This window comes from Aplidium turbinatum, chromosome 6, assembly GCF_918807975.1.
Source record: "Aplidium turbinatum chromosome 6, kaAplTurb1.1, whole genome shotgun sequence".
Taxonomy (NCBI): Eukaryota; Metazoa; Chordata; class Ascidiacea; order Aplousobranchia; family Polyclinidae; genus Aplidium; species Aplidium turbinatum.
The window spans coordinates 12,751,059-12,776,894 of record NC_137477.1 but is presented as its reverse complement, the minus strand read 5'-3'; the positions used below and the strand labels follow the sequence as shown (position 1 = coordinate 12,776,894).

The 25,836-nt window shown below is 38.8% G+C and overlaps 1 protein-coding gene across 1 annotated transcript; it reads left to right on the top strand.

Annotated features, from left to right (window-relative positions):
* The first annotated feature begins 4,061 nt into the window (after positions 1-4,061).
* On the top strand, positions 4,062-6,607 carry LOC145772870 (uncharacterized). The gene is made up of 4 exons (XM_082584754.1): positions 4,062-4,229; positions 4,430-4,654; positions 5,042-5,162; positions 6,373-6,607. The coding sequence occupies exons 1-3, from the start codon at positions 4,172-4,174 to the stop codon at positions 5,122-5,124; spliced, it is 366 nt and encodes a 121-aa protein (XP_082440880.1). The 5' UTR covers positions 4,062-4,171; the 3' UTR covers positions 5,125-5,162; positions 6,373-6,607.
* Positions 6,608-25,836: the final 19,229 nt, after the last annotated feature.

The window sequence follows — 25,836 nt, the reverse complement described above, 5'->3', positions numbered from 1 at the left end:
TCTGAAAGTAGTCGAATTGTTGTGTCAAACCAACCCAAGAACAAGTTATTCAAGAAAAAAAAACGGCTAAACAAGCCATCAAAGTAATGATATTTGCAAGTTTAAACACGCGGCACATAACTGGTTTAAACCACAGTCCGGAACCGGCAACAATTTATTCCCACATCGGCTCGCGCTTCCGCAGCCAAAAACACCACATTTTCTCTACACAACAACGCAATATGTTCACATTTAAGTAACATCTTGCTAGTTGTTAAAAGCTCAGCATTGTCGAAGAAGAGCTGCTTTACCAAATAATACAACTCGGCTAAAAATTCAATCCAAGCTTGATTGGTTATTCACGAACGCTACCTTTACTGAAATGTTTTATTGATTTATGGAACGTCTAGAGCAGTGTACTGTTCATAAGCATGAGAGAAGTCAGGGGCGCCACTCCGCAACCGACAGCATGTCTTCAAATGTCTCGCCAAAGACAGAGTCATGTGCTTTTAAGCGGTGCTGAACCGGCATTCTGTCGAACTAGGACACTCACCAATCGGCTGTAGGCCTACAGCCGAAATTACGAGTAGTCTTAACTCATTTTTCGATTCTGAGACTGCCCTTTAAAATAAGGAGAAACCTTAAAAATAATAACAGCAGCCTAACCCTGCCTGTTGTAGTCCTACTGCGCTAATGAGGCGTGAAGGTCGGAACAGAGACATTGCCTGCAGTTTGTATAATTTCATAAGGTAGCCTACACGCGTGGTGGCGTAATCGAACAATACTCTGAGCGACTGATGCAGCGGCTATGAGTGATCCGTTTATAGCCTACATCGTAACTTACTAGACCTACAAAGATTCGCAGCTTGCTGCTTTCAATCTGAAATGAACGCTATTTGATGAGAGGTACAATGTCAACCAGCCACCCAGTCAATCAACCAGTAGCCAAAAACCATCACTACAAACAACAAAATAGGTTTTGGAGCGCTTCAAAATGAATACAGTTTTGTTGTTGCCTACATTAGGCTAGGCCTAAGTGAATAATACCTAAGCTTAATATTGTAGGGGAGACCGGGGCAAGTTGTGCAAGTCCCCGTTTGGAAGGAAATAAAGAGCGTAATGAATGTTTAACGCCATTAATATATTTTACCTATAATGCCTTTGAAGCACGTGAATTGCAGTTATCAGTTTTTTGGGCAGGTTAGGCTTGATCAACGATATAAGGTGTTTAGGTCTTAGGATTTAAATTCGGATGCAAACGAAATTTTGATTTTTTGGATGCACAATAGAACTAGTCAAACTTTAGCAGTAGGGGTCAGTAGGCCTAGACATGTGATCCTAGTTGTATTTTTGCAGGTAAAATATTTTTGTACATTTGTTAGTTTTCTTGAAATTTTTTGTTCTTTAAAAAAAGTGTGAATGGGGCAAGTTGTGCAATCGATGACGGGCAAGATGTGCAACTGTAATATGGTCGTAATATGTTGCTCAACTTGCCCCTGGCGCTAGTATTGCTCAACTTACCCCATGGTGCTACACAGCTTGCCCACCATGGTGTTGCACAACTTGCCCCGGAAAAATAATCCGGGGCAAGTTGCGCAATCGTTACTTAAACTTGAATACAGTGCAAAATAATAAATAAAACCAACCAGTTTTTGTCTTAAAACTTGGCTTATTAGCATGTTTTTGAATACTTGAGTCTTCGAAAAAGTTAGTAAAATAAAAAAAAATTAGATTTAAGAAAAAAAACCTGCTCAACTTGCCCCGGTCTCCCCCTACTGGCAAGATATTGAAGTTATGTTGTCCAGTCGTTGCGGTAAATCCTGGGAAACGGGAAACAGAACAAATTGTTATTACTTACATTTTTGCAAAATCAAACACCAAGTGGCCATATCTAACAATCCTTGAAAATCTTGATGTAAAAACTCGACGTCGAAATTGTGAATTAGGCCTACAACGGCAATAAAATAAACAAATTTCCTTCTAGCCTACAATTAAAGTTAGCTACCTATTTCCCCTGCCCCATTAGCTCAGTTGGTTAAGCGCTCAAGTCGGGGCTCAAGTTTATGCACGAAGAAGCCGGAAGATAATTAAGCAACGCCAGTTCGGCTCTTGGATTGCACGCTTGAGCAGCGCATTTTAAAAACAGCTCTCCATTTAGAGGCAATCAGTGCATGGAATAATTTAGGCCTAAATTATATAGCCTACAGTAGCCTACAACACTTCTACAACAAGTGCAAACTCCACTTTGTCAATCTCAGTAACTGGGCCTGTGTCAACGGCGCAGTCTCTAGCCTGCAGACTATGTAAGCAATGTGAAACTGCCAAGAATGACTAATCATAGGCTTTCTCAGTCAGTCATGAGGTGAAATGTGCTTTGTAGCATAGCTCTAGGCAAATTAAACACATTTTGAAAAAAAAAAAACTTCTGTGGTTGTAAAACTATGAATTAAAACTTAACTTCATTTTTACACAATCCTTGCAGCTCAATCTAGAGAAATCCAGTTTTAATTTAATGAATTTGGTGAAATACTGTATAAAGTGTGCGTCACAAAATCGATTTAAGGTGTCTTCCCTAAAAAAGAGCCTAGTAGGCTAATAATATATTGCACAATTTGAAACGTTTACAATCTTTTTAACGCTTGAAAATATTATATTAGATGACCTAGGCAGGCCTGTTATGATAGATTTTTCAAACGTAGGCTATAGTTTGGCTTGATAGTGTTAGGCTATGGTGCGGGGATCAGAAAACCTGTTCTCATCACTCCTTTAGATGGTGTTGCTTTCACAATATATACAATCTTGTCTCACTGTCAGATTTGTGGAGATTTACTTTTCGCTTGGGTAATTATTCTGAGTTATCTGATCGTAGTGGGGTAGGCCTACATGCAGTGGGGTAGCTTACAATAAGCCCAGGCCCGGATTAAGGTTAAATGAGGCCCCTGTGCTAATGAATTTTATTGGGGCCCTTACCAGCTTACGTGGAGCGTAATGGAAGTGAGCTGGTTTCGCTTGCAGAGGAAACCGAGCGTTGCTTAGGTAAGTTAGATAATTTTGAAATAGCACGTGATCGATGATTAAATAAGCATGTGCAAATTAAGTCAACAATGTTTACGTTATAATGGATGCAAAATCACACACATTAAATCAACGAAACCGTGCAAGGGAAAACATTGTAGCAAGGGACCACTGTTAGTACTGCACGCTACACTGCAAATTGCAATGAAAGGTTATTCTGAATTTCTATTCTAAACTGCTCTTTTATTCACTACTAACTACCAATAGGATTTAGAAAACTAACATGAAATTCAGTCGAACGACTTTTTTCTGGCTTTCTTTGCTGCAAAGTCTTAAAGAAAAAATACAAGAACCATATTTCTATTTCACGTGAAGAGGAAGATATATTGATAAATGTATTACTTTTTTTAGACAGAGGGGCCCCACTTTTCTTAATTTTTTTTCTTGAAAATTTTTTTCAGGAAAAATTTGTGATTTTATTTTGTTTATTTCATTTTTAGAAAAAGTGGGGCCCTCTGTCTGCGGGGCCCCTGTGCTTTAGCACACCCTAGCACAATGGTTAATCCAGGCCTGAATAGGCCTAAGTCCTTTACTTAGGCCACATGCAGTGCTGATGAATCGATAACTTTTCCAAATGACATTTGCTTCAGACAATCCTTCTTTGTTTCATTTTTTTATCTTTTTCAATAAACTTACCGTGGTGATTTACTCGAATAGCTTATATCTAAAGTTACACTGTAAAGTGCTTTCCTGGTCCACAAATAGCGTGATTAGGTCGTTTAAAGCTGGCACTCTTTTTGTATATTTGTTTATTGAAATAACGCTGCTAGATGATTCTGCAGTGTTTCTAATAATATTCTAACATTGCTTTTCAATTTACTTTTTACTTAGCCTACCTTAGGTCATTTAATATGAGTATACACGGTAGGCCTACTGAAGGAAGTTATTTAACCAGGAAACGGAAATTTTTTAAACAGGAAACCAAGAAAGTCATGCAGAAGAAAAAAATGCTTGCAAAGCATAAAATTGTGTAAGTCTATTTTAACTGAGCAGTGAGCATCATTTTAAAATCAGATCTTATGGTGTCTTGTTGGGAAACTTTTGAGGATTGAGGTCGTTTTCAGATCTTTTGGAAAAGTGTTAAAGGCAACTTGCCTTCTTCATTACAATAACGAAAATGCGATTTCTATTGCTGCTGATTTGCTTCAGCGGATACTTTAGTTTTACTTATCAAAGTAAGTCAGATTATTACTGTTGGTAAAGTCATGTAGATTGTAGAAGATACAACAAGGTTTTGTTTCTTTACCTGTGGAAACAAAACGTTTTTCTTATTAAAATCGAACGCTTATTTTGCAAAGTTTAAATGTTATGACGTAAATAGATGTGACGTCTACGTCAGTTGTTTTAACGTTTAAATTTTAGTTTTGTTACGTAGGCTCTGCCATTTACAACCAGGCCATCACTGATGATGATGTCAAATCGTTGGCAAAACATGTAGCACATCACAGAACAGTCAAGGATTGGAAAGTTTTGAAAAAGTTTGATGCGGCAGCCAACCAAAGGATTTGCAAACGTTATTGCAAATGGAACAAGTCGGGTACAAGAAAACAATGTTCGAGTTTTGTGAAAAAGTTTAAGAAAGCACAAAAAAGAAAGGCAGGTAAAAGAAGTCTGGCAGCAACCTAACCTTTCACACCACAGTATAGACATACGGACACATTTAAAAATCTGAAATAGCTTTTTTTTTTCAAATCAAAATATTGTGCAATGATGGATTATGTAATAAGCAGACTAGTACGAAATTGCTGAGATTAAATTTATCCAAACGTAAAAATTAACTAACAAACGTATATGTTTCAAAGCTAGCATACTGGATAACAGACACTTTTTTTTCTTTTGTGCTTCAAACTATTTTGGGCTAAACTGTACAATATTTTAAATCCAGATTTAAAAAACAACCAGTAGATTGCTTCATTGTGCATTTTAGTTTATTCACATGTGGTAGTTTATAGGCTACTAAAAATAAATGTGTTTTATGTGCTTATAGTTACAAATAACTGCATCACCTGTCGCAAGTGGATCTGTGGGAGTTGGTCCTTTGTTTTTACCGATGAAAATACTAAAGCATGAAAAACGATGAGAAGCAAACTTCTATTTTAACCGAACAAGTAAGTGGGTAGACTACAACTTTTTGCAAACTGTTGTTTCTGCAGACTACAGACAGGGCCGTTGACAGGATTTCTCGGGCCTGGTACCAATTTATTACCGGGCCCCTTTCATCGACAATGTTGTAAATATAAAGATTGTGTACAAACTTTTATTGATATGCTGTTAAAATGAGGATGACACATGCCGTTCAAAGTAGAAAATTAAGAGGAATATCATTTATATTATTATATTCTCAAAGATTTGTTGTATCCACGAATTTCCCCAACTGCACAATTATGCATGAGGGATTTCTCCGTAAACCGCGAAATCCTTGCTCTCAACCACGATCTTCGTCGGTATGTTTAAAGTTGGAGTTTTCGGCTGAAATTAATTCTTCGTAAAGTAGACGCAAGTAGCTAGAAGTGATTACCACCAAAAAGTATATAAATTCAGAATTAAAGAGTGGGTGAAGAAAATTATTTTGTGTTTTAAAAAAAAAATTGTGGTTAGGGAAATCAGTCACTATACCCGAAAGGGGGCCCGGTAGGCCGGTAGTTTACCATTTGATTGCTGAAGTGGCTGTTTTAACCTCTGATGGCAGTTCCTTTAGATCTGATTATATTAAGATATTGATAATGTTTAAAGTCACGGGGAATCTTTTAAATCCGGGCCCCTTAAATATTACGGGCACGGGTCCAAAAGTACCACCTAGACCTCCCTGTCAACACCCCTGACTACAGATGTCACCAAACATCTTTTGAAAAAGGCCAGATAACTGCAAACAAACTATGGAAAGCTACATAGGCCTACTTGTTATGGTCGGGCAGTTCTTATTCAAAAATAAAGATATTTATTTTCATTTTGGTAAAAGTCGATTATCGTCATCCTTCCTAATGCCGAAATCAAATCTTGGATGATAAGACCAGCAAAGTATGGATCACCGAATTTGGTGATAGTGAATTTTGGTAAATCACTACTTCCGTGATCCATGAGCAAAGACATGTTGCTCTGTAATAGCTTTTCAGTGTAGTAGCCTACGTCAAACTTCCTTGACATGGGGATGGTGAAAACATATAGGCTCGGGCGGCCCGAAGCTCAAGCAAAGAAGAAGAAGATCGTTTCTGACCATATAATCTTTACGGAAATACCTAAATGTTTGACAGTTACAAAAATTATTTTACCTATTTGTTTCTTCAGTCTTTAACCGTATATTGTTTTGTTTTTTTAAAGATACGGTATGAAGCAAGAATATGTGCCAGCAAGCTCTTCTTTGTGCTCTTTCTACCAACCCTACTTTTGGCTAAGTTGCGACAGTGCCTTATGTTAAGCTGATTGTCCTGTTTAAGTATCAAACACGTTGTAACATCCGCGTTTTGTCACTTCTACCATTTTTTAGACCTTTGCTATGTTTGACATGTAGTGTCTTTCGTTGTGATGGTCAGAAATAAAAACAAACTGAACTGAACTGACTGTCTGCAATTGCTTTGAAAACGAATAGCAGTTTTCTTGCCATGTCTAAGGAATGCTATAAATTAATCAAATAGTAGTTTACTTTAGACTATAGTAGCTTACTTGCCTACTAAGCCATTAAGTTCAATATGGTGATGTTCTGCGTGGTGAAGTTGATCCATGTGATTATATCGGAGATGAAAACATCACTTTAGATCGTTTCTAACATAACTAAACGTTGCTAAAATATAAAAAATACGTAGTTGGCCGAACTGTAATCAGTGGCGTTTTGTCATTTTTAAGTAAAAATTATTTTTCTGTTTTGTGTGTCTGTTTTTAACAGTTCTGTGGACAGCAAGAAAGTCCACTTTCACAAAATACTTGTTGCTGACCAACTTTTTAATAAGCATTGGTGGAAAGGAATAGCCTACAACAGAATTGGAATATCCACCTCAGGACTAGCCAATTCCTCATTCAGCCGATTAAGCGGTTGTTCTACGACCGTCTTTTCTGTAGTTGGAAATAAATATCCTTGTATAAAGAGACTAAAATAAGATCAGATGTGCGATTTTTGAACCAAAAGTAGGTTTTTGAATGCTGAAAGTTTATTTTCTAAGCAATATCTAAACCAATTTCACGCAACAAATGACGTAAAAATAGTAAGCACTTGTTTCAATATTTTTTTTCTTCTTTACTTTTAGTTTATTTGTAAGGATTTTAATATTTTTGAAAACCTGTGGGGCAGGACTTTCAAACCACCCTTGTAGGATCTTTAAACAACTTTGATGAAGCAAATTCGCAACAGACTTAAATGAAAAACTAAGAGATTGATGTGTTTAAAGTTTAAATAGGCTTAGGCTACAATGCAAGCAACATTTTAAACATAAAATTGCTTCTTGTAGCATCAAATCAGTCTAAACTGGTAGAATTGTGTGCCAGGATATGATGCTTTAGTTAGCGATAATAGGCTACAATATGTTTTGTAATGCTAGACTTCAACTGTTTAGATTTCGTGTGAAAGTGCTCGTCTTCTTTAGATGAAGTGAAGTACCTCAAGCGTTTCTTCATCTTGGATCACGTTCGTCAACCACTGGTCAAACCCCCTTGACCGGCTAATCAAATGGTCCCATATGACAGCACATGCACGCTTTTCATCTTAGAAGTTCTTACTGACATACATAACCATCAGTTTAAAAGGATTTCAGGAAAGTTACAGTGCTTATTTTTTTTTAATAGGCCTAATAACCATTTAAGATAATCAAAAAAGCACTGCTGAGGAAGGGCTAAAACACAAAAACCTGGTACCGGTACTTTATAAGTTACTTTTTGGTGGTTTAAAACAGAAAGCTGGTCCTTGTACCACTGCTTTGCTGAGATTTTTTGTAAATCATAGTGTGATGAAACTTTACTTTATTGAAAGCTTTAATCAACTTAGAAGTAGAGCATCTAAAAACACAAAGAGTTACTGAAAATAAAACACATAACTGAGAATAGAATTAGGCATCTGACTGGCAACTAACACTTGTACAACTGATCGGGTTTGTAACGAACTGATTAGTCAACGCACAAGCAACACAGGCACAATACAGAGTAAGTGAAATAAACGTGTCAATCAACGAATACAAAATTGAACTCAGGCAAGTTTTAAGGCAATTCACAACATTCACCCCCGCTCAATAGGAAACTGCGTCACCGTATCTGGCAGGAGGGACCGCACGAGTAGATCGAGTTGATCTGCGTAAGACAGGTACAATGTTGTCTTCGGATGAAGTACTGCGAGTAGGCTCACCGTCAGCAACTTCATGATTCTGGGCGATTGGCTGGATCTCTCCGTCGAGCGGTAGCATGGGACGTGGAACCGAATCCGTCCCGCTGAGTTGTTTTGCACAAGGAGCCAGATCGCTGATTGAGACGTGACTCTCTCTCCCATCAGGATAGCGGATATTTGCATAGTTAGGGTTGGCTTCTACCAAGTGAACTTCTTGGACAAGGTCATCGTTTTTGTGTGTTTTAACAAAGTTACGTAGCAATACTGGGCCGGAATGTGTAAGCCACGTTGGTATGGATTTTCCTGAGCAAGAGCGTCTGTTAAATTGAAAGAATAATTCGTGTGGACTCGCGTTAGTCGAAGTATTTAAAAGAGAGCGGGTAGCGTGAAGCGCATCTGGGAGCATTGCTTCCCAACAAGAGATAGGAAGGTCGTTTGATTTCAGAGCCAGACGAATTGACTTCCATATAATGCCGATGTAGCGTTCGACTTGTGAATTTCCGGTCGGGTGATACGGCGATGATGTGCTAGAAGCAATTCCCCGCTTCAACAGATAATCCTTAACGCTCCCAGATGTAAAACACTTAGCGTTGTCGGAATGAACATAGTTGGGTACCCCACAAAGCGTAAATAATTTATTTAAACAACTAATGACAGTGGAAGCATGCATATCGCGACATGGAAAGGCGAAGGGAAATCTGGAATATTCGTCAATTATAACAAGCAAGTATTTATTGTTCGACGTAGACGGTAAGGGGCTTTTGAAGTCAATACTGATCCTGTCTAGGGGACGGGTCGCTTTGATGAGTTGGCTCTCTTCAGGTTTGTAAAATGATGGTTTAAGCTCCGAGCATGTCCGACAAGCAGAACAAACTTTGCGAACATCTTCTGTAGAGTAGGGTAAGTTTTTAGAACGCACGAAGTGCAGCAATCGTGTCACTCCGGGATGGCAGAGAGCTGAGTGTATGCTCGCGAGGTCAAGCTCTGCCGATATCGAAGTACAGAAAGCCCAAGTCAATGAATCAGGGGCGACGTTATTTTTCCCCGGCCTGTATTTGATTGCGTAACTATACGACGATAATTCGAGCCGCCAGCACTGGATTTTATTGTTTTTAATCTTTGTTCGTTTACGGTTGTCTAGCATGAACGCTACGGACCTCTGATCAGTAACCAAAGTGAGTTGTTGGCGGGAAAGAAAGTGACTCCATTTTCGCACCGCTTCCACAATGGCAGTAGCCTCCTTCTCCACAGCCGGATAATGTAATTCACCTCCTTGAAATGATCTAGACATAAACGCTACAGGTCGACCGGCCTGATTTAAGGTTGCTGAGACTGCGACCTCAGACGCATCGCATTCCACAACGAACGGTAGATTTTCATCTGTGGAACGCAGGGAAGCTCTTTCGATGGGTAGGCACTTTAACATGCAGATATCCAATCCACCACGAACCAATCAGATGTTGCGTTGTCTGTCCAATTGTGACCATTCCAGCATTCAGCCAGACACTTGATTATTACTTTGAACTTTGTTCGGTAATTACAGAAGAAAAAAGAGCTATAGTCGTGATGAGAATCAAACCCACGTCAATGAAATGACTAGCCTACCACCGCCCTAACCCTCTGCGCCAAGCCAACCGATGGCAAAGCGATGACTTAATTTAGCTAGAATTTGCGTTTTTCTTTGTTCTTTCTAAACGCAACCTTGATGACGTCATGAACAGCGTAGCTTCTGATTGGTTCATGCTGGATTGGATATCTGCATGTTAAAGTGCCTACCCTTTCGATGCCTCTCTTCAGATCCTCGAAATCTTCTAACTCGATATCATTTAACGGGAACGACTTCACTTGTTTCAAACGGGAGATTTTATCAGAAAATCGGTATATCCATTTAGCATAGTAAGCAAATAACCCTAGGACCCTCTTTAACGACTTCGCATTTCCAGGGGGTGGAAGTTCTTTTAGGGGTCGCAATCGTTCTGGATCAGGTTTTATTATACCATTCCCTACTAAATAACCGAGAATATTAACTCTACGGACCGATGAAATAGTTTTCTTTTCGTTTAGAGTCCAATTCCGGAGTGTGAGTGCTTGGAGTAGACGCTTGACATTGTTGTCGTGCTCTATCTGATCACGACCAGCAACAGTGATATTGTCCAAGTATGGGAATGTATCGACCAGACCTTCTTCTTGGACCAGCTTATCCATTTCTCTCTGAAAGGCCGGTACCCCATTGGTTACTCCGAAGGGGATTCTGGTGAACTCCCACAATTCACCGCATGCTTCAAATGCCGTAAAAATGTAATCTTTTGTAGCAATTGGGACTTGGTGGTAGGCGCTACGGAGATCAAATGTAGAAAATACGTGATAATTTGCCATTTCGTTAATTAAAGTATCGATTTTAGGTAAAGGGTAAGCATCGAGCTCCGTAAACAGGTTGATAGTTTGCGAATAGTCAACACATAGACGGCGTTTATCATTTTCCACATCTTTTACAACTACTATTTGTGCACGCCAGGGGGAAATGCTTGGTTGAATTATACCTTCAGTACAAAGACGAGTAATTTCTTTATTTATGAACTCTTGGTCTTGATTATTAAAACGTCTAGACTTCACGGCAATTGGTTTACAATTAGGCGATAGGTTGTGGAAAAGGGAGGGCTTGTTAGCAGAAGCTGAGGTCAGTGCACACGTACTTTGCGAAATAACAAAGTCATCTTTTTTACCGCCATATTGAAAAACTACTTGGTTATGTTGTGATTGAAAATCTTGCCCCAACAATATATCGCTACACAAATGGTTAAGTACTTTAAAACGCACGTCAAGATATATGCAGTCATTAATACTAAGATCGACAGTACAACTGCCGTGAACATTACTTTTCAGGTTTGATGAAGCCATTGATACACTGCTGCAGCAAGGAGTGACATGTAAGTTTAACCGCTTTGCGGTGTCTTTGTTGATAAAACTGCACGAGCTACCGGTATCAATCAATGCAGAAACTTTAGTACCACACACTACCGCGGTAGTACTGGCTTGCCTTAAGCACGTTGGCGCTTCATGGATTGCACACATCGTTGCACCGGTTCTTGCTCCTTGCTGGACTTTCGATCGGCAAACATTAGCGAAATGTCCTTTTCTCGAGCACTTAAAACAAACAGAATTTCTAGCGGGACACACAGTTCTTTTGTGATACTGGCGCCCGCAAAAAAAGCACAGTTTACTCACACTTCCTGAGACAGTCCCTTCACTTGCTTCTTCCTTAGTCACTTCTTCGGCCACCGCTGTTGCAGATAATCCAAGACCTGTCGTGTGTGCTTGCGAATAGAGTTCGGAGTGCTTTCGAGCCTGTTCAAGCGCTCGTGCTTGTTGAACAGCCGTTTCGAGGCTTAATTCACGATTTTCTAGCAACCGTTGTAGAATAATAGGGGATAGGATCCCGTTGATAAAAGAGTCTCGAATCATTTCATTTCGGTGCTCTTCGATCGACACTGCGCGGAAATTACAATCTCTTGAGAGCTTTTGAAGCGTCAGTAAGAATTCGTCCAGCGACTGTCCAGGTTCTTGCTTTGAAGTCGCGAGCAGGTGTCTGGCGAAGATCTCACTAGGAGTTTTGGAATATAGGTTCTTCAACGTAGTAACAGCCGCTTCGTAAGTTTCGCACTCTTCAATGTGCTCAAAAGTAACATGCGAGACACAGTTTGTGAGGATCTTAAGCTTCTCCACCCTCTGCCTCTGCTCTTCAGGGAGTGCTTGGGTTAGAGCTTCGATATAGTTGTCGAAGGTTCTTGACCAGTGTCGCCATTGCTTTGAAGCCGCAGGTGAATTAACGTCGATGTCTAATCGTGACGGCTGCATCAACCGCTCCATCGTACATGACAAGTAAGTTGATTAAATTGTGATGAAACTTTACTTTATTGAAAGCTTTAATCAACTTAGAAGTAGAGCATCTAAAAACACAAAGAGTTACTGAAAATAAAACACATAACTGAGAATAGAATTAGGCATCTGACTGGCAACTAACACTTGTACAACTGATCGGGTTTGTAACGAACTGATTAGTCAACGCACAAGCAACACAGGCACAATACAGAGTAAGTGAAATAAACGTGTCAATCAACGAATACAAAATTGAACTCAGGCAAGTTTTAAGGCAATTCACAACACATAGATTGAAATTAATCTCGACCCAAACACATTTAATTCAAAAAAAGGAGTTGGAAAGGAAAAAACTAAGGTGGTAGTTTAAAGCAGTGGTTCTTAACCGCCGGTCCGCGGACCGGTGCCGGTCCGTGTAATTTTTTTGCCGGTCCGCAGAAGATCTTGCTTTCTGCAAAGCTTGTTTTAATGTGGAGTCATTAGCATATTGTAAAATTGTGATCGCACTGTAAAACATGCACAGCTGTAGAACTGACATATCTCCACGTCAAATTGCTTGATAATAAAAGTGAACTTTTTGATGACCTAATTCTGTGCCGTTGATAATGTTTTGTGACAAATTGCCTGTAGTTTTCAAAAAGTTTTTAAACACAGAAATACATAACCAAGTGGGGAATTTTTTCCTTGATTTTGAAAAATTTCAAAGTTGTTGGAGACGAAAATTTGGAATTAGATAAATTTGAAGTTCCGGGATAAAGTCAGGCCTGCAATGGAAATTTGCCAGAATCGGAGTTTGAGAAAGCAAAGATCTTGTTTTTCAACGACTTTGCGGAAAATAGCGCTTCGGAATGAAGACAAGCCGATTTGCTGTGGAAAATGCTGATGAAATGGAGTGATAAAACAAAAAGAGGTGCTGAGCATTGTGAGTCAACACTTGAAAGAGCTGGCTAACAATTTTGACGATCATTTTGCGTAACATGAAGATCCTCGACATGGAAACTTTTGGATAAACAATCCATGCATCGATGATGTCAACACATGCGACCTTAATCTTCATAAAAAGGAAAGTCTGATTGAATTACAATATGTTGTGCTTCTACTTTGCAGTCCAGATTCGAAAAACATCATTGTCACACTTCTGGTTATCTCTTGCAAACGAATTCGTGCCTATAACTTTCAAAACAATCGATTTGATGGCAATGGTTTCAACTAGCTATTTAGAAACGACACATTCTTTTTCATCTCTATAGCTTTAATAACAAAGCAAAGAAATCGCCTGGATGCCGAAACAGAGCTACGTGTTTTAGAAACTTCTTTGATATTTCGTTTTCCTCACATAGGCTACTGGCAGCGTTACAGCAACAAATTTCCCACTGACATTGATTTTGTATGCAAATGGATTGACATTTTTCTGTTTGAGTTGATTAGGTTGCCGTTTTATTCCAATTTTTGTCCTGAATACAAATCATATGCTAAAACCTTGCATTATGGTGCGCAACGACAACTTTGGTTAACAAAACGTTACAAATATTCATTCTATTCACTACGATCTTTGGTTGCCGGTCCGCGAACATTTTTTTAAAAGTTTGCCGGTCCCCACTGTTAAAAGGTTGAGAACCACTGGTTTAAAGGTCCCATGGATTTAAAGCAGTGTTGTACGTTGACGGCGTCAACTTTTTGTTGACGCTGAGGCTAGCGCCTTCAGTTTATTTTTTATTTGACGGAAGTGATAGCACCGTCAACTATTTTGCCGATTTTAAGCGTCACGTGCTATACGTCATTTTTTGTTTTCATGCAAAATCTCGTTTCACAATGAAAGTTTCAAAATGTATTCTGGCCAGCGCGACTCATCCGACGCTTTCGCGTTGATTGGAATGGCTACCTGGAATACAAGCGAAAGAAGTTCGCCAAATGGTGATCACTCATATCGTGAGCAGTACGAGGGATCAGAGAGAGAAAGCGAAAAATCAATGAATGTCATCGCGGAGGTTGAAGATACTGTATTTCAATAGCTCTATGCCCCTGAAAAGAGCGATGTTGGTGCAGTGGCCCTCGTTAAAATAAGATTTATATAGCCTATGCTAAGCCATCACAGCACGCTTGGAACAGTGATAGGCTACCTTTCCGAGTAAACGTTTTCAAGAATTGTTTTGAAATACAACACACCAATACCATTCAGCGCTGCTGTAGAACGCATGTTTTCACTTGGAAAAGACATTATGCGTCCCAAAGGCAGCAGATTGTCAGACAAACGTTTTGAAATGCTTGTGTTTCTACAAGGAAATAACTAATAGGCTAAACCAGCTAATTACAATACAGTTTCAAAACATAAAACCTGCTCTTTATTTATAGCTATTGTTAGCCTAAACTTGGTTGAAACACTTCCGTTTTGTGAGACCCTGGCTAAAATAACGCTAGAAATTAGCGCTGATGCTGACGCCGTCAATTTCTGAGCTGACGCAGTACTTTTGAGCCGTAAAGTTTTTGGCAATTCGCGCTGACGCCATCAATTTATTTCATTGACGCGTACAACACTGGTTTAAAGACCCCACATCTCTCCCAGTGCAGGATATTTAGTCCTATGTACAATGTAGCCTACATTTCGACGTCACCAGTGGCACCACCACAATTTTCATGGGAAAAAGGTTACGAAGAAATCTGCATGAGACTACGTGACATTATGTGGTAACCTACTTGTACGCGGCAGAAACGAGTGTGGATCTATATGATAGATCACAAAATGTAGACCTGTGCTGTAGCCTAATTGTATTTTATCAGCAGGGCTACAATATTGTCGAGTAAGATTCACCAAAATTACGTTTTTTTCTTAAAAATGACGTAAATTTGCTAATTTAGGGGGCAACGCAACTTAAGCTGTAAATGCAATCTATCGTTCACAAATATTGCATGTGATCAGTGTCGGATCCAAGAGGGGCAACTGGAGCGATCACCACCCCATAAAATGCAGAAAATTACCTTTGTTCATGGTGTATTTGCAAGGTCAGATTAATGTAGACCTAGGCATCATAGTTTTTTGTTGGAATCCCTCACTTCTAAGGCTACGTAGCCTACTGGTTCTGCTCTTGCAAGTGATACCTAGCCGATCTTTTCTATGGAGTACGAAGACATTTTTCATGGGAGTTGCGTTAAGATTGCCTGTCATGTTCATAGCAAAGGGGGATTTTAGATACTCGTTGTCGTGATTTGCTGTTCCTGTACTGCAGAACACAAACTGTACACAAACGTTTAACCCTCAAACGCCCAGGTGTCTCACCAACCAATGCAACCATCATTGCCTATCTGGGTCTTTTATGACCCGGTCTGTTAAAGCGCATATAGGTTTATCTTTCAACTTGCACTGTAGAGTAGTCAGTGGCATATCTTTCTTAAACAGTGAAAAACATCATCGTGTTGCAAACTCACTACGTTTATTCACTACACTCACTACCCTAAAAGATAATAGCCTACTTCCACAAAAACGGACAAGATTCGCAATAATTGCAAGTGTAGCATTTTCTTTTTGTACAAATATAACAAAATTTACGAGTAACAGTGAAAACTGTTCTGCTGCTGGAAACGAGTTAGCTCGTGCAATTGTGATGTAATTTAACGTCACATGACGTCACAATGCCGCAAAAATCATAATGTGTTGCCAGTCTGGGGGCCTGACAGGTTGCTTCAATTTTCAACCAAAAAAAACGATTTTTAACCCATTTCCCCGCCAAATTCTTAAAATTAAATAAAAGTCAAAACACCAATCAGTGTGAACAAAGCTTGAAATTCAGCAATAACTTCGAGGTCTAGAGATTCTTAGACTGGGATCATGTTGCCAGGCAACTAGTATATTGATCAATGCACATAGGTCATGTAAAAGAGCTTAGTTTTTATGCAGCAAGGTAATTGAAATATTCTATTATTTTTTAAGGTTTAGACTAATATACCTATTCATTTAGAGTCACTAGACTAGACTGCTTACTGGTACTAGCTAGAAGTCCTGTATGGTAGGCTATCTAACCCTAGTCGCTAAAAAAATCCAAGCAAGCATTTTCTTATGAATATAGGCCATGACTAATTGACTATGCTATGATGTCAACAAAACTTATGAATGTAATGTAAAGGCAAACCAAGCGTGGTAGCCTATAGGTTTCATCGAAAGGAAATATGTTTGCAATCGCCTAGTTGGTTAAGTTAAACTTCGGTACCGTACAGTAGCCTAGCTATCGGCCAGCAAAAATTGTCATTTTTACATCGTTTCAACGTCGCCAGACGTTGAAATCGTGTAAAAAAGGAACTTTTGCTGACCAGGTATAGGTTGCAACTGAGAAATATTTACAAAAGCCATTCGATTTGTTCAAAGAACCGAATTAGCCTAACAGTTCGTATTTACATTGATTCAATGTTTGAATACGTTGAATCACTCGGCCTATTATTTTTCTTTACATTGATTTCACGTCTGAACAGGTTGATTCAATGCAAAAAAAACTGTTTTGCTGACTGGCGCGCTTGTAAATGCAATGGTCATTTCGACGATCAATTGCAACACCGATTTGCTCCAAAATTTCAAAGTGCGTTTCAACAGTTTGGCAACCCATTTTTTCATTACCATGGCAACAAGAGAAAAAGGAGAACTCCTCTCACTTTTTCAAAACGCTGGCAGCTAAAGTGTTAACGACAAGCAATAGATTGAAATAGAGTAACTTCAAAATAAAACAAAACAAAAACAATCGATTTCAGTTTGCTATGTGCAATAATGCCACGATGGGACTAAGGCATAAGAATCATGCTCCACAACAAGAGCTTAAAACTGTGATTTGTTGATGATCGATACAACATGGCTCATGACATTCCTCCCACAAACGAGGTGTTTTGCAATGCAGGCTACACAGCAGCAGTTCTATCAGGGTATGTCGTAAGGAGAGGTGAATAGCAATAAATTATTTTTTAATGCAAAAAGTCCTGAAAGCGTTTATTGGTTTCGCTGACAACAAATACCAGAACTGCTACATACTTTCAAAGTGCTACCATCATTAACTTAAAACTGCAAGTTGCATTGGTATGATTTATGTGTGCCAGCCGACTAAACATAACACATTGTGCAATAACAAGAGCAGACCATAAAAACGCATCGCTGGCTGTAAGTGGTCCCTGGGCCGGACTTTGGACACCCCTGTTCTAATAGCCTACATTGTCATTTTCACAGGTTTAGTTATATGTTTTCAGGCAATTTTTATCAAACATATTTTTCCTGTAACCCAAAGAAAACCACTGGAGTAGGAGCAAAGAAAAAACAATACAACATAAAAAATGCTTATAATGAAGCATATAACTTACATTAAATATTACCTAGAGTCCTAGATAACATCTTTTAAACCAAGCGCTTTACTCAGTTGTTCGTTATTTTAAAACGTGCTTCCTCTCTAAACCTAAGCTTGCAAGTTTTCAGGAAGTTGAAAGTTCAGTTCAGTTTATTTTTGTTTTGTTGGCGAAAAAGAAAGAAAAAAGAAAACAACAATATACAAAAACACAAAGAACAGAAATAATTCGTACAACAAAGATGGCAGCGAAAGACCAAAAGGTCATCAAAGTCAGCTGCCACCCAAACATTTAAACAAAAGACCCAAAATTAAGAACATTAACACATATAGCACAATACCAGCACTTTACATAATACATTAACAGTAGAATAACACAGGGCAACATAAAAAAAAAACTGTGCAGAGAAACAAGCAGATATGTTTCAGGAGTGATCATTGTACAAATTCTTTAATAAACATTTATATTTAAAAGCATTATAAGACTTTTGTATTTCTTTTGGTATTTGATTCCATAGTTTTACTCCATTAAAACATAGCATCTTCTTACCAGAGTTTGACGTTGCAGAAGGCAAATTTAAACCATTCTTTTGGTTCTGACGGGGTTTATGATGGTGAACTTCGTTTACAAAAATAAAGCAGCCTGCAAAGGTTCGGGGCAGCATGTTGTGCTCATATTTGTACATAAATTTGCAGTCTCTAATTTAATAATATCGTCAATTTTGAGCACATTAAATTGGTGATAAAGAACAGTTGTATTTGTTGACCTCGGCAAAAATAAGCAGGATCGGATGAACTTGTTTTGTAACACTTGAAGTGGAGCAAGCAATGTAGAGTTTGCTCTTCCCCAATTTATAATCGAGTACTGGATCTTGGATTGAAACAAAGAATAATATAAAGTTTGTAATACTGTTAATGGGGCAATGTATCTCAGCTTAAATGCTATGCCGCAGACTTTTGCAAGCTGCTTTCTAAGATTAATAATATGACTATCCCATGTCAATCGCTCATCCAAAGTTACACCTAGATAGTTTATACTTTTCTTTCTTTACTTTTCTTCTCTTCCTTTTACTGTACTTCTCTACTATACTTCTACTTCTCTACTATAGGCTACTATACTCTCTTTTACTATCCTCTTATCCCTCTACTATACTTTTCTTTTCTTCTTTTACTTTTCTTTCTTTTCTTCTTTAAAAGAACGACAGGTAGGCTATAGAAACTCTATACGCTTCCCAAGCAGGGAGTCGAACCGAACCCGAACCGGATTTTTGTAAACCGGTTTTGGTGCGATTTTGTCTAAACCTTAACCGGAACTGAACCGAAAATTTGAGTTAGCTTAAACCCTAACCGAACCCGAACCGGTTGAAAAAAGCGGTTCACTCCAGCATTACGTCATTGTTCGCATTGTGGTAAGTGAAGTTGTACGTAGCATGTTGTTATCTCGGAGGCCACATTGTACGGATGAATTATAGCCTATTCCGTAATACACGATCCACTATCATCGATGCTTTGGAGAGGAATTTTTTGAGGTAAGCAACTTCTGTTCTGTGACATCATAGACAATATAGTTTGATTGAAACTTGTGCAACAAACAAAAAAGGGAAGTTAATTGAGCAAAGCAGTGTTGAGATCAGTGTTGCCAACAATCAATCAATCATCAATCATTTTATTTTTCGTCATTAACGCGTCCGGGACGAAAAAGATACTAACTACAAAAATCGATATAAACCTACCAGCACGTTAACGAACGGAAAAAGGTGGCAAAACCTTACGGTTTTCACGCCCAATTGGGCTAATTAGTAGTTGGGCAACAGTAGGCCTAGGCTTAATTTTATCGGACCCGAACCGGAACTTATAAAACCGGTTTTAAGATTCTTCGAACCCAAACCGGAACTGAACCTAATTTTGAAACAATCGTTGAACCAGAACCGGACCCGAACCGGAAAAATCAAACGGTTCGACTCCCTGTTCCCAAGAGTTGTAAAGCGGATTTCCTTGTAACAAAAAAGGTAACTTAAATTTACTTTATTATGCAATCAAGTTAACTTGAAAAACGGACGAAAAAAGATGTAGCCTATTTGTGTGTGCAGTGTTTAAGAAATGAAAAGCACTCACGTTGTGAATCTGTGGAGTTGTTTGTAAATTGTTTTAAAAAATCCTTTCTATTGCGGGAAAATGCGAGTTGTGTTGCTGCTGGTTTGTTTGTGCTGCTACTTCAGCTTTTCTTATGAAAGTAAGTCAAAGTTTAAATCTGAAGTTAGGGCCTACCGCAATCAAAAAGTTTCAAAAAAGAAAAGTGTGCAAAACTATGATATGACCGAAACTATTATATGGAGTGGAAGCTTGTTGGTAGTGACAAAAGCGCAACAGGACAAGACGAAAATTCTGAAATGATCTTACAAAGCTAGAGCTAGATCAGGCTAGGAACAAGAAGATTAGAAGACAACTGAATCTAAAAGATGTAATTTAGATGGTTACATCACTTGATGAGGAGTAATTAGAATGAGGTTTCGAAAGTTAAAAGTGTGACAGGTTGGAAATCGAATCAAAAAAAAGAAGAGGAAGACCAAAGCGAAGACAAAAAGGCTACATAAGGATGGCATAGAAAATGATAAAATTAAAAAAGATGAATGCCTTAACAGAATGCATTGGAAGACAAGGTCCAAGTCTGTCACATCACGTTGAGTGGGAGTGAAGCCAGATAACAAGTAGCTTAGGCTAGGATATTAAGTTGCACTGCTTGTGGACTTGTGGACTAAGCTATAAAAGAGTGTGAACTATTGTGACTGTTATAAAAGTTGTTGTCTCTGACCAACAATTTTATTGTTTCTGAAAGTATCTTCTTTTCAATTAAAAATAAATTCCTTCACAACTTAACTATTCCTATACTACAAAGGTTCCGTTACTAACCATGAAATAATGTCAAGCGACATGACAGAGTGGGCAGACACATTAGTAGATCAAGAAATAGATGATGATGAAACACCTACAAAATTATTCTCCGAAGGAAAAGCCAAAAGAAAACAACGACGACCAGTGCTTTGTTAATCCCTTTGTGGGCCCCGGGGTCAGAATAATTTTGGGCCCTCTATCGTCAAGCAGACCTATAGTATTGTGTATACTTTCACTGCATCGATATGAAAATGTGGTTCACTTCAATAGACTTTCTCACCAGTTTAGAAAACAACACAAGTGTTAGTAACTGCAAACACAGGTCTATCATTTCTCAGCTACACCTTTGCTCGGAATGAAAGCCAAAAGTGTTAACAATTTCTAATAAAAAAAATACTGGCAATGGAGTATAGTCACGACGCGGTAATACTACCGTACCGCGCAGAATTTTGATTGTTTGAACTTTGCCGCGCGGTGCCGCGATAAAATCTGAGGATAAAACCAAAACTGCAGAAATTTTTAATTTTCACTCAGATTTGGTCATCTGGTAACATTATTGTTTTTCACCATTTTTATGGTTTATCTGGCAGCACTACTTGTTCTATCAACCAAGGTAAAATCATTGTGATTGTAATTTGTAAACAAAAACAATGTAAAGAGTTTTGAGAATCAGGTGTCCAATTATTTTTATTCAACATTATTTCATTCCTAGGCAAAGCTTTCATTATTTTATGCAGGCATTCAAGTTAATTAAAGCTTTTAGGAATGGTAGCCTAGGTTAGTGGCAAGAATAAACATATGTCACTTGTGAAAGAATGATTTTTGTTTTGAATCAAAGCAATTTCAGTGGGCTACTGTACAACATGTGATATGCCAGGTCTATAAGGTATTTGAAGATAAGAGCAATTTCATGTGGATAATATTCAGAAGTAAATACAGAAGAACGTTTCTGCTAAAAGTATCCAGCATTCTATAAAAAGCAACTCAGATGAGCTATAAAAGGTGGATAACAAGTGGTGCAAGTTCTTCAATTGCCTAAATAGGCTCTAAACTTTTTCCAAAATTGGCTTTTGTTTAATAGATTCCCTTGCATTTGATGTGCACTTGCACAAGTGCACTCTAATTTTCCGTGGTGCAGAGGCAGTGGGACATTTCGAGATGTTTTGCGTTGCAGTGTACGGGAAGACACGTGCAGTGCTGCAGCGAACAGTTTTTTTTTTGCTCGTGACATCACTAGTCAAGGGTATTTATAATTACGGTATTGTAAATGTTAATGAAATGATAAATAAACTATTAGAAATGCTGTTTTGTATGCACCTAACAATTTTTTAAAACAAAACGCTTTTATTGATAAAAATAAATTAAATATGCAGTATAGGTATGTGAATTCACAAAGGGCCCAACTCCATTTTTTTTTTCATTTCACTTTTTGTGCTTTCCGATTTCTTTCAATCAAAACAAATTAAATACCGGTATGTGAATTTAAAAAGGGCCCTCTAGTATTTTTTCATTTCGCTATTTGTGCTTTTCGATTTCTTTCAATGTCTTGTAAATTATACTAAAAAACAGCCAAATTTTTCAAACATATCGGTAAACACATAAAAAATACCATATCAATATTTCCATTGATTTTAAAATGGGCCCAAGCACAGAATCTTCACCAAGTGAACTTATTAGGTATGATGCTTCTTACCAGTATGTTTAAGCATATATAATCATTATCGAAGTTTTACTACAAAAGTAAATGACCAAAATAATTAAAACGGTTGTGCAAAAACACTTTGTGGCAATTGGGCCCTTCTTAAATTCACATATTCAATTGCATCCCACAGAGTTATATATATGTTAAATATTGGTCACAGCGGTAAACCATAATCTCTTCGTGGGAAAATTGTAACGTAAGATTCCCAAATCCGTTCGTCTGCATGCAATGACCCAAAAATAAACACACTTTCGAAACGTCTATTCAAAAGTGTATTCCAGTAAAATTAGCCCGAGGCTATCGAAATGACTGGTGCAACGCCGTACACCTAAAAACTGTCACTACAATACAAATTACTTGGATAAAAGACGGAACTTTTGTCCAGCTAGCAAGCACTAAGCCAACAGTTAAATGTGCGGCCAACTTTCAAACAATCATTTTACGAATGACCAGAATAGATATCAATATCTCAAATTCACGTAGAAAGTAACCGTGACGCAATAATGAAAGACAATTATGAAGTCATTCCAACAGGTGTTTAAAGCTGATGTAATATTTCCTGTTTAAACAGGCCCAAACAAGTCCAAACAAGTTTGACACAAGTCTATGAACGATGGTGCAATTTTGGCACATTTTCTAGCAACTTCCATGACGTAATATTCAGTAGACTTGAACGGTTTTATATGACGTTTGATTTGTACAGAGATTGGCCGTAACATAGCGGCCCCTAGTTATGACAGTCTAACATGGCATAACTAAAAAAGAATTGAAGGACAATCGTGAGCCAATGAATAAAACACACGATACACAAATTTTTTGAATCACTCACGTTTAAGTTAATATGCAAATACAAAGGGCATGCAAAGAATGAACAGCAATAAGAATAAACACGACGATACATGAAATTGGTACCATAGGTACACGCTAAATGACGCTATATACAATAGTTGCGATAATAACCGACTGTTCCGGGCTCAGACAAGTATCGGCCACCGCAGACAAAACCAGGCTCAAACCCTAACACTTAGGTGTTCTTTACGGGGGCGAGGCACGAAATATCCCTCAACACGTAGTCTACTTTCACTTTCCCCGTACTCTCATCATAGTTGCAGACGGCAACTTTGGCTCTACGAACCACAGGCTTCCCTTTCCTAATTTGTGGAACTACCTCATGCACCCTCCCAAGTTGATACTTCCCACGTTTACCAATGTCTTGGAGAGACCCACCACTACAAGTTGACCAGGCTCCAAATTCTCGGCCATTTTTAGCCATTTTTTCCGGCCCTGAAGACCTGGCAAGTAAAAATCGATCCATTTATTCCAAAACTGCTGAGAAAGTGACAAATTGAACCGATAATCCCTTCTTAATTGGTCACGATCATGTGGTTGCCCAACAGCACAGTATGGGTCTAAGTATGGGGTCAAAAGTGAGGCAGGGGTGATGACAGTAAAATCCCTAGGGTCGTCACTCAAAGGTACCAAAGGGCGTTCGTTCACGATCCGAACGGCACTGCCTGTGTACGTAAGCAGTTCAATGAAATTGGGCTTACGTAATGAAGAGTCCAAAATGTGAAAGAAGTATTTGGTCATATCGGCCACGAAACCAAATCTTTCAAGCCGAAATCTAGCCAAGACATCTGCCAGAGGGTTTAGCAAGTCAGACAAGTCAAGACAAGAAGACATTAAATCATTAACACAAGTTCCTCGAAATTCAGACCCGCCATCGCAAACAATGCGCTTTTTTAATTGTGACGTCACAAAGTATGGTAAATACCATTCAAATCCCTTGACATTTCCTGCTTCACCCGCACGCTCAATATAGCCATTAGATTTAAGATCTTTCATGGTGTCAGTAAGGAAATCACGAAGTTCAGGTTGTTTTAAAGCTTTCTTTCTTAAAGCAGCAGCTCTATCTGACGCCAACACAAAATTGTTAGGTAGATCAATATCTTCCTTCAACGGAACAGGTATCTCAAATCGACCATCTTTCAACTCAATATTCGGTTCGACAAGTTCTCTAGCCAAAATATCATTGCGAGACAATTCACAGGTTTCATTTTGCAAAGTCAAATCCTGAATGACTTTATTCAGGTCTGCTATTTCCATATCGCGAGACTCAATTTTACGCTGAAAGCCAGAGATGACATCCGACTCTGAAGACGTCTGCACTCTGCACACTTTAGCAACGCTTTCAACTAAGGGTGACTTACCACCACAAGCCAACCAACCGAGAGGAGTGAGCAAAGCATGCGGTTCACTACGATTGTCACCAGCACGCTCTTCTTTTGCACACATCAAATAAGCGTTGTCGTTGCCAATCAGTACATCTACAGTACTACAATCATTCAAATGAAACATATTCACGTCATGAAAATGACGGAAACCACTTAAATCTTGTTTATGGGGTAAAGTTCATCGTCAGCCCAAGCTGGGTTAACCACCGAGGTTATATCACAAAACAGTTCATCAGTCTCTAACGACTGGATGTTGAGTTTAACAAGGTCAGCACAAGTAGGTTTCTGACCAGCCAGAGTATCCATTTTAAACGACGCTTTATCATACGGTTTAAGACCAAGTTCGCACACCAAGTCACTCGAAACAAAGGTCAACTGCGAACCAGGATCATGCTGACAATACACCAACTTCGATTTGCCAGTCATTGGATTCAAAACACGAGCAGCAGTAACGCGGTTAAAGGCTGCTTTAACATTTCCAATCTTAACATTACGCACAGGAACTCTGGCACCAGCCTCATCTTTACCGACCAAATCCAGAGAATCACGTGACGTCACATAAAAATCATGCAGAAGAAAATAGTGTTTCCTATCGTTGGTAGGTCCACACTTACGACAGTTATTTGCATGATTACAGTCTCTAACCATATGCTGGCGCAAACAATTCAAGCATTTGCCAGCTTTCACAATGACATCTCTCCGATCTTTAGGTGTCAAGCGCAAAAATTCTTTACAATTAGACAAAAAATGATATTCAACTTGACCACGTGACGAACAACAAAAACATGCCGGTATGTCACTACGTCTGGCCACACCGCCGCGCGGTGCGCCAACAGCAGTCGAGTACTGCGAACTCCCTGAAATCACATTATCATGGAGTTTTACCGACGTCTGCCTAACCGGACATGAAGGCAATTTTCCTTTGCCAAACTTTTTAAAATGCTGCGACTCACCAGAATCGCCCATTAGCATAATGCTAAAATCAGTCGACTTGCGCGTTTCCTCCCGTACTACAAAATCAAACAAACTCTGAAAGGTAGGTTCCTCAGTGCTACCATACTGATCACCTAAAAAGTCAAGATAACGCTGCTTAGCGTCAAACGGGAGTCGTTTAGCCAAATCCAAAACAAAACGTCCTTCTAATTTATCACGCTGACCATAAGCTTTCGCGTAAAGCAAACACTGCGACAATTCATCTTTAAACTCTTTCAAATCACTTGAAGAGATAGAAGTCAATTTGCTACCATAGCGATACTTTCTAATTTCTGGTTCTGCGAAAAGACCTCCACGAACTCCAAAACGTTGGGACAAGCGAGCTAACGACATTTCTATCCTGTCTTCCTCTGACAAGCCAGGAGTGTCCGAAACCAAATTAGCAATCGTTTGTGCAGCTGTTCTAACACAAGCTGCTTGCAACAAAGTCAAACGAGTTCCCTTAAAGGGCGAAGCTGCCATCAAGGC